Source organism: Anneissia japonica, unplaced genomic scaffold (genome assembly GCF_011630105.1).
Source record: "Anneissia japonica isolate Jap-2015-1 unplaced genomic scaffold, ASM1163010v1 scaffold287867_len1003013_cov215, whole genome shotgun sequence".
Lineage (NCBI taxonomy): Eukaryota > Metazoa > Echinodermata > Crinoidea > Comatulida > Comatulidae > Anneissia > Anneissia japonica.
Genome location: NW_022684320.1, coordinates 906943 through 916815, shown reverse-complemented (window position 1 = coordinate 916815; position 9873 = coordinate 906943). Strand labels below are relative to the sequence as shown.

The window sequence follows — 9873 nt, the reverse complement described above, 5'->3', positions numbered from 1 at the left end:
GTAGCTAAAGCTGGTCTACCGTCTAGCAAGGGCCTAACAATTCTGAGTTCAATGACGAGTTGCAGTGCTTAGTTCTTTGGCGAAACACCTGGCTAGACCAGATTTAGACCATGGAAAATGAAGGAAAGAATAGGTACAGTTGAGTACTGTACACTTACTGTAGTTGAATGAACTTGGTAGCTACTGTCCTGTATTTGAACTTTATATTGTATACTTAGGTTTTATTTGTATCCAGCGCATATTACAGGAATAGTATCTATGTGTTGTAGAGCCGAGTAAGCTAATTTCTTTTTCTCAACAGATTTAAAAAGTGATAATTAGCAACATGTCAGGTTTCATGCATCAAATCCCATCAAAGAGGCCTACCAATATTCAGTTTCGTACCTACAGTACCAATGAAATACTTGGGTTGAGTGTTAAAGAAATTGTGAACCCAAGGACATTTGATGACCTAGGTCATGCAACTGCTGGTGGTCTTCATGACCTTTCTCTAGGTAGGTCAAATATCACACGATGTATGAGCACGCTGCCTCTAAATATCTAATAATAATGTTATCTGGTTATTTATTATTTAATGTTAAATGTTTAATGTAAAATTTGCAAGAGCCAGTCTATATTTACACACAACGATATACAGTACTTTTTACATGAGATGGAGTTGCATAAATTATAACCCACAATTAGCATATAATAGTAAAGAAAAATTTAGTAACTGACTGATCCGGCAATTTGCACATTTTACCAGAAGGCAGCCATTTGCAACAATTTATATAATTTGCCTGTGTAACTGAATTGTCAATGTATTGTGTTTGTAAATATTTATGGTTGATTAATCTTAGATATTTTATTTCTTTTTCTCTAAAGGCCCTAGTAGTGATAGAGAGTTATGTGCAACATGTTGCCTTGGTTACCTTCATTGCCCAGGCCACATGGGTCATATCAGTCTTCCACTACCAGTTTTTAATCCACTGTTTTTTAAAACAATTGTACAAGTAAGTTGAAAAACAAATACAATGAGAAAGAATTGCAATTAAATACTTAAGATTTGTAAATTTCCTAATATTTGTAAGTTGTTGCTTGATAGTAATGCTCCTATGGCTATTATCCAAATTTCTTCATAAAAAATAACAACATCCCCAAACATCTTATTAAAAACAATCTGTCCTTGACTATCCAGTGTGCTAGAGTGTTAGACCATCTAGAAGTACAGTAAGTGTTTTTTACACATTCATCATTTTTAATTGATAAAGTTAATATGATGGCAGTTCATTTATCATATACCAGAAGCAGTAAAAAAAATGATTGATTCATTAAAATTCTATATCAATTATTTTGGTTTACCCTAGACTAAGGAAGATGCATTTTGTCCAATCAAAAACTGATTAAAAATTTATAATGACTCTTTTTTATTTGTTTATAATGATAAAATTCAAAATTGTTATTGGGTAATTTTAGCTATTGCGAGGATCGTGCTTACAATGCCATCATCTGCTAGCGAGTCGCTGGTCCCTGGTCCTGATCACCTACCAGCTGGATTGCCTTGAGAAAGGCTTCATTCATGCTGTTGAGGAAATGCGCAACATAGCCAACAACTTCGCAATGGATCACAGTGGCAATGACCCTAGCACTGTACAACTTCTTGAGTCAATGTTGAGGCAGCACATGGAAGAACTGAAACAGAGTGAGTCAAATGTCTTTTAAGCGGTAGCTAGTCAATTTAAGAATTATTTATTATTGTGATATCTCATTACAAGATCATTGTGCAAAACACTTTACGTACATTCGGGAGTCTTTACTTTCTTAAAGAGATAACATAATGCATCAATCATGTTTATTGAGTCTGTTCAATTTTTTTTAGAAAAAGAAACAGAAAATTGCTTTGAATCAGTGAATACAAATCTGCGGAATCTTGTAGCAATACGGAAGAATCTTCTGGACACATTTATTAAAGACCACATTAGTTCACGCGGCCGAAAGTGCAATCTCTGTGGCACAACAGTACGCCAGATTCGACCAGAACACAATGTGCGCATCATCACAAAGCAGCAGAGATCTGATAGTAGCAAGTTGGAACAAGTTTTCCTGTCCCCTTCTGAAGCCAGGGATCATCTCAGAAAATTATTGGCTTATGAAGGTATTTGCAGAAGGGTAATAATCCCTGTTGTATAAAAATATTAAAATTTCAATGCTAATTGGTACATACAGAAGGATTTCATCCTCTATGTAAATTTGTGGAATGACTTTCATGTGTATTAGTGAAATATATTGAAAGAGAACAAAATGTGACATGGTATTATTTATTTGGGTCCATACTGTAAACCAGCCTTTCATTGTTCTATATTAGTTTATTTTTTGTTATATACACGATAGCTAGAGCTATAATAATTTTTTATCTTTTCAGAAAAAGTTTTAAAAAGTTTATTTGGTGTCCTGAAGAGTAATAATAATGTAAATGCAGACAATGGTGAGAGTGCTGTGGACTTATTTTTTCTTGATGTCATTCCAGTTGTACCAACAAAATTCAGACCGGTAAGACTATCCTATGATATAACATCCAGTTCTTAATGATAATCCAGTTCTTGATTCCTTTCTGAATCAGCCAGTAGAATGTTGCTTCATGTTAATTTCTCAGAAGAACCACTTGTGATTGTTGGTTTTTCACTGCCATGTATTATGTGATTTCCAATGCTTTTATGTAGTAGAATACATGGGTTTTACAATTGTCAACATTTATAAACATTTTGGTTCATAGATATCTTCTGCTGGGGAAAAGCGTTTTGAAAATCCACAAACAGCTGGTCTGACTAAAGTATTGAGGGATAGTCAAACCCTAGCACAGCTGCTCTTCTTTAATCAGAATGAGCACAATGAAGCCCTACTGAAGGACTTTGATAAGGTTGGTTAAATTGTTATTTTCTAACCTTTGATTGATTGATTGATTGTTTGATGTGATTATGGATATTTTAACTTGAAATCATTAAATAGTATAATGCTTAATAGCAAATATGTACAGTAATGTTATGGGAAACTTAAATTTGTACTGCTGAACAAATATCCAAACTATTACCAGGAGATTATTTATAGGTAATAACCCAAGATTTACATTATGATACTCACTGAATTTTCAAAAGAGCCTGTAATGGATTTTTATGTAAATACCTGCATTACATAAGTTAAGATACAATGACCTCATCAATGAAGTTGATCTAATGATTCTTACAGAGCATATTGGCATCTGTGCCTGGAAAGAGCAATACAGAGAAACTACAGAATGCTTGGAGTATGCTGCAAACCAGAGTGAACTGTCTAGTTGATAGCGATATGGATAAACTATCAACTGATAATTTACCAGGAGTTAAACAGGTAAGTAACACAATCTTTGCCATGCATTAGTAAGGTTAAGGTGTTTACCAAATAGATGTAGTACTTATATAACATTAACCAACAATAAACCAACAGAACACATGTTCCTACATTAGTACAAGGCCAACAAATAGATACATTAACGGTGTTATCCAAACAAAATAATACTATATATTACCACATGGTGTTTCATACAAAACATCAGTAAGAGTATTTACTTTTTGAATGTGAACCAAAATGTATTCCTTTTATGGCTCCATCCTCACTGTCAAATTTTATGTGTCAAATAAATGTGATATGCCCATATTTGGGTGTAATGTGACATCATCATGCCCATTTATGGGCACATCACGTAAATTCGACACATAAGTAAAATTTGATTGCGTAGCAAGCAATAGTTATTTTTACAATTTGTTATTCACACACTTGATCCGAAATCCAAAACCTGAATTTTGTAATAGCCTAAGCTTAGCTGCATAGACTGTTGTAACTATGGCTTGGTAGGTATGACTTTGGTGTACTGGGTTTAACCTGATCATTCTATGTCTGAATTTTGCATAAAATGTGTCTATATTTATTTATACAGATCCTTGAGAAGAAAGAAGGACTATTTCGCAAGCATATGATGGGGAAGCGTGTCAACTATGCCGCACGCTCTGTCATCTCACCGGATCCTTTCATAAACTCTGATGAAATCGGCATACCAGATATCATTGCTAAGAAGTTAACATATCCGCAGCCTGTGACAGAATGGAACGCTCAAGAGTTGCGTCGCGCCATCATGAATGGACCCAACAAACATCCAGGGTGTCTATATTTATTTATCTTTTTCCATTCTTGTTTTTGAAACAATAGTTGCAGCAACATACACTTCAGTAGATAAACCTTTTTGATGTTGGAATTTTTCCTCCTCTGTTTGCCCCATTACTTTGTTGTTTTGTTTTTTTTTGCACCTATGTAGTTAAACAATTTTTTTTTATTTTAAAAATTGGATTAAATAAAACTATAATTTTATAATTACTAGTGCAATAATTATAATATGATTATTAATATCAGTACTAAACATTAAAATTATTATTGTTAATGCTATAAAAACTATTATTGCAAAGCTCAATTCTCATTAAAATAGAGCATTGTTGATTGAAAATGAAGATGGTACTCAGATGAAACTAAAAGCAGACAACAAGACTCAGCGAGAAGCCATTGCAAAGCAGCTTCTTACACCACAAAATCCGCGACATGCAGTTACAGGACAGAAACGAGTTCATAGACACATCAAGAATGGGGACGTGCTGCTGCTGAATCGACAACCGACGTTGCATAAGCCGAGTATCATGGCGCACAAGGTACTTTAAATGAATGATAGGGAGTTATCGCTACACGACATTAACCTTAACGTTAACGGATGACGTCATAATTTATTCTTCTTGCGTTGCGGAGTATGTTATTTTCAGGATTTTACGTGCTCGACGGACGTTAGTTACGGGTTTGCGCATGCGTATTTCGATTTGTTTACAAAAGGGGTGGAGTTATCGCGTTGCATGTTGGGTACTAATGTTAAAGTTAAGGTTAAGGTTGTACAGCAAAAACTACCTATTAATAGTACAGCACTCATAAGACTAATTATAATGATAGTGATAATAAAAGTAATAATAATGATAGTAATGTAGAAAAATTACATATTTTTTAAAATCTATTCCTTGCTTTCTTTATATTGTAATTCTTTATGTTTTTTGCTCACAGGTACGTATATTGCCACGGGAAAAGACATTCCGACTTCATTATTCTGCATGCAAGACTTACAATGCTGATTTTGATGGCGACGAGATGAATGCGCATTTTCCTCAAAATGAGATTGGACGTTCTGAGGCATATAACATTGGTAAGAAATGTTTTATTTTTCCTTTCTACTAGAAATACTAGCTTCAGTATACTACAAATATTACACTGTTAAAACACTGTTAAAAAGATTTATACTATACTCAAAACCAGATAAACCTACAAAAATATTCTTATATTTTTGAATAGTGGACTATATTAAAGGTATATTGGCATTATCGGTTTACCCTTTAAATATCTTACTCAATTTCCAATATTAGTGTTTTATGTTGTAACTTATACTGTTAAATAGTTAGGTGCATTTAATTAATGAAATAGATACCATTTTGTTTCTCTGATTTTTATTTTAATCTAGGTAGTATAATAGATATTTTTTAAATATTATTGTAAAGCACTGGTGACAAAAATTAGTTTTTAACCTGTTCTATAGAAATCACAAAAATCAATCTATTCAACTTACAGCTATCACCAGTCAGCAGTACTTAGTTCCAAAGGATGGCACGCCACTCGGTGGTCTCATCCAAGATCACATGATTGCAGGAGTAAAAATGACTGTTAGAGGGCGCTTTTACACAAGGTGAAAAAAATTATTTCTATGTCTTGTTTGCTAAAATATCAGACAAGCTTGGACCCCGTCGTCTTAAAAATATTAATTTACTGATCCAAACAAAGTTTGTAATGATTACTAATCCCTAATATTGTGGTCTCAATGCACATGTTGTCGAATGTTGTTTTGTTTATACCATCCCTGCTACAAGCATGTTGCTTTTTAGCTGATGCCACCATGTTCCTTGTTTTTTTGTTTGTTTTTTTTAATGGAAATGGAAATAAATGTTCTGAAAATCTGAATTAAAATAAAATCTGAATTTTGGGCCATCTTAAACCATAAAACATTTCCCCATGAATTATATTCTGGGACCCCCACCGAGGTTTTCAGCTGCCCCTTGGATTAGACCACCGGCCAGACGTGTCGGACTCCCTGTCAGCAAATTTCTTTTATAACTTTTTTTTATGAGACCATACATGAAATTTTCTTACAGAGACCAGTACCAGCAATTGATTTTCAATGCCATGACTGACAAGAGGGGTCATGTGAAATTGCTTCCACCAGCGATCATAAAACCAAAAGAACTTTGGTCTGGCAAACAAGTATTCTCCACGCTCCTCCTCAATGTCATCCCTGAAGACAAGCCATTGTTCAACTTTATAGGGCGCTCTAAGATTGCTAGTAAGGTAGGTTAAATGCAGCAGCATTTTCCTTGTGTATAAAATTTTCATTATTTTTAGGAAAATTATTACTTTGTAACCATAAATAAAATTTATGAATGCAGTTGAATGATAATTAAGAGGAATGTACACACTGATACAGATTACCATTGTATTAAAAATGTGCATATAACATATACTGTATGTCACATCTAGAAATTAGACATATGGAAAACATTTTTAATACAAAGTAGAGAAGGGACTCACTATGGAGGGATACTGGGGTGTTGGTCATAGATCTTCCAGTCCAGTCTACAGGTTGTTTGTGATTGCATTATTGTTATTCAGATGGAGGGTACCCTATACATCAATGCATAGTGACAAACACACCACAAACTAGACTGATAAATACTAATTAATATGGATAATTACATAATATATATCAAATTTTTGTTTAGACGTGGCAAAGGGAAGATCCTCGTGTGCCGAGAGGAGGGGGAGGTACGCCACTGAAAGGGGATAACATGACAGAATCTCAGGTTGTTTTCAGGCAGGGTGAGCTTCTGGTGGGTGTGTTAGACAAAGCAAACTATGGTAGTACTCAATACGGGCTCGTGCATGCCTGCTACGAGGTAAGTCTTCAATTCAACACAAAATAATGACAAGATACTGTTAATAGTTTTTATGTTTACATTTATTAAGAAAATAATATTTATAATATTCACATCAAATATATCGTATATCCATTCCCATGGTCTTTGGTTCAAACCTTGCAAGTAAAAATTTTTTATTTAAAACCCTATTCTAAAGTTTGAATGTTCCAAAGTACAATTACTGCCAACCACTCCGAGTTTGAAAGTTAATTTCTATTTGAGAATTTAAAAGAGAGATTTATATTGGTTTAATTATACTGTATATGTATTTGTTTACTAATTAATATTCCTTATGTTGTTTTTTTTAGTTGTATGGTGGTCAGACGGCAGTTCTTATTCTTAGCTGTCTTGGTCGCTTATTTACTACATTTCTACAGTACATTGCTGGGTTCAGTCTAGGTGTTGAGGACATTCTTGTAAAACCAAAGGTAAGGCATTATTATTGGAATGATCATCTCGGACTTAGCAATTTTACACTTTTAAGGCTTTAAAAGTGACTTGTGTGTAGAACACTGAGGTGCCAAATATCAGCTCTCAACTCCCCAAACCTCATAAAGAGACTGTTGTGGAGCATTGAGGGTCCCAAATAATCAAGCTTCAACTCTCCAAGCCCTAAAAAGCATTGAGGGTCCCAACAACCAGTTCTCTCGCTGTAGAACATTGAGGGTCAAATGAATAGTATTGCTGGACAGATTGCCCTTTTTGAATTTTGTATGAATGAAGATTGTGTTGAGAGAACAGGTTTAAAAAATAATAGAAACTTACTTACTTGATACATCATGGTTTTTAAATTTTAAACTTAGTTACTTTTGGTGCATTAATTACTTATTACTTCTGAAATTTAATTCTAATTGTTGAAAAAAAAACCATTTTTTGTATCATTATTATCATCAAAAGTGTGATCTGGATAATTTAAACTCAAAAAAAAAAAGAAAAAAAAAGACAAATCATGTGAGAGTCCTCAGGTTTTTATTGTGAGGATTTTTGAAGGTTTAACGAGAGTAATTCAATCTCTCTACAATTTGTCATGTAATCATGTTTTTAAGGCTGATAAAAAAAGAAGGAAATCGATGAGAAAAGCTAATAAATCTGGTTTGGGAATAATGGCAAAAACTCTTCAAGTTGATGACCCAAGTGATGTTGAAGCCATCAATGACAAGTATGAAACAGCCCACAGGTGAGATCCATATCTTAAATATTAGAAACATTTTGTATTGTGTCATCATATTTATCAAAGGTGAAGCCAGATCAATGCTAGTTTTCTTAGACTTAGTTAAATGTTTCACTCTATATCTTGTTAACAAAGAAGTAATTTTATTTTTGTACATACAATTGACAATTTATGAAAATGACTGAATACATTTGATAGGCCTATTACCATTCAAAATAGCCATAATTAACAACATAAGAATACCAATTTTGTGAATACTTACCAAAAATGAACCAGTGTATACCAGTTTCCAATAATGGAATCATCCGACCCAGGTGTATATAATAATGATGTTATGTATCAGGCCTCAATTTTCTTCTTTTTTTTGGTGGTTATATTAGGTCATCAGATGGATTACAAATGGCAGAGATTGATATGCAAATGAAAACAAACACTGACACATTCACAAATGAAGTTTCCAAAATCTGTTTGGGTCAAGGATTAATTAAGAGTTTCCCAGACAACAACTTACAACTGATGGTGCAGTCTGGAGCAAAAGGTTCAATGGCAAGTGTTTTCCCCTCTCAATAACTATATTTTCTGATATTTCCATTATTACAAGTGTTAATTACATCATTTCCATTGATTTTCATATTTCTTTTAACTGATTTTATTTTATATTTTTACCCAGGTCAACTGTATGCAGATTTCTTGTATGCTTGGGCAAATTGAGCTAGAAGGAAGACGACCACCCCTCATGCTAAGTGGAAGGTCACTGCCGTCATTCCAACCCTATGAATCATGTCCACGGTCTGGGGGATATGTAGATGGTCGTTTTCTAACTGGCATTCGGCCGCAGGAGTATTTTTTCCATTGCATGGCTGGAAGAGAAGTAAGCCCAATCACAATCTACTGCCCTCTGTTGTCATCTTAAAACTAATTGCATATGTTTAGAAAGGATTAATTAAATTACAGTATATGTAAATACTAAGAAAAAATTGTGCATAATTAGCCGTTTTATCATTATAAATCATCATCAGTTTACATTATTCATATGCTTTGAAAGACTAGCTTTCTTGAATCAGTTAATTGATTCCTATATTTTAATACTTGCATTGGTCACTTGTGTAATTTTTTGGCTACTTTCTTGGCTCCAGGGTCTGGTGGATACAGCCGTTAAAACCAGTCGTAGTGGATATCTACAGCGTTGCATTATAAAGCATTTGGAGGGGCTGCTTGTGAATTATGACCTTACAGTAAGTCATAAGTCAATTTATGTAATCATACTTGATCAATCGCTTACTTGCAAGATAGGCATCGTAGAAGATAGGCATTGTAGGAGCGTGTGGCTCAGCGTGTAAGGTGTTGGACTTCTGATTGTGAGATCGGGAGTTCAAGACCAACGCTCATCGCATTGCTTGTGTCCTTGGGCAAGACACTTTACTTACATTTGCCTCTCTCCACCCAGGAGTACAAATGGGTACCTGGTAGGATGGTATGGCGTTGAATCTAAGGGACGTGCACGTTCAAGCAGCAGTGACAAAGGATACTCCCCAGGGAGCAGAGAAAGTTGCACAATGTGCGGATCTGCCAATTCAGTATCCAGTGATATCCAGGGATATATGATGCCAGCGCCTTGTATGATCGCCTTCGGATTGTGAA

The 9873-nt window shown here is 34.4% G+C and overlaps 1 protein-coding gene across 1 annotated transcript in view; it reads left to right on the top strand.

The window, feature by feature from the left end:
* LOC117104763 (DNA-directed RNA polymerase I subunit RPA1-like) overlaps positions 1-9873 on the top strand; it is a 17803-nt gene that overhangs the window by 1487 nt on the left and 6443 nt on the right. The window contains exons 2-19 of the mRNA XM_033245621.1: positions 302-494; positions 865-992; positions 1456-1681; positions 1859-2134; positions 2402-2529; positions 2753-2896; positions 3223-3363; positions 3950-4170; positions 4493-4709; positions 5107-5245; positions 5665-5779; positions 6243-6435; positions 6867-7040; positions 7370-7489; positions 8108-8238; positions 8613-8778; positions 8903-9103; positions 9369-9546. Coding sequence (XP_033101512.1) covers positions 326-494; positions 865-992; positions 1456-1681; positions 1859-2134; positions 2402-2529; positions 2753-2896; positions 3223-3363; positions 3950-4170; positions 4493-4709; positions 5107-5245; positions 5665-5779; positions 6243-6435; positions 6867-7040; positions 7370-7489; positions 8108-8238; positions 8613-8778; positions 8903-9103; positions 9369-9546 — 3067 coding nt within the window. The 5' untranslated portion in view covers positions 302-325. The remainder of the gene's footprint in view (positions 1-301; positions 495-864; positions 993-1455; positions 1682-1858; positions 2135-2401; positions 2530-2752; positions 2897-3222; positions 3364-3949; positions 4171-4492; positions 4710-5106; positions 5246-5664; positions 5780-6242; positions 6436-6866; positions 7041-7369; positions 7490-8107; positions 8239-8612; positions 8779-8902; positions 9104-9368; positions 9547-9873) is intronic.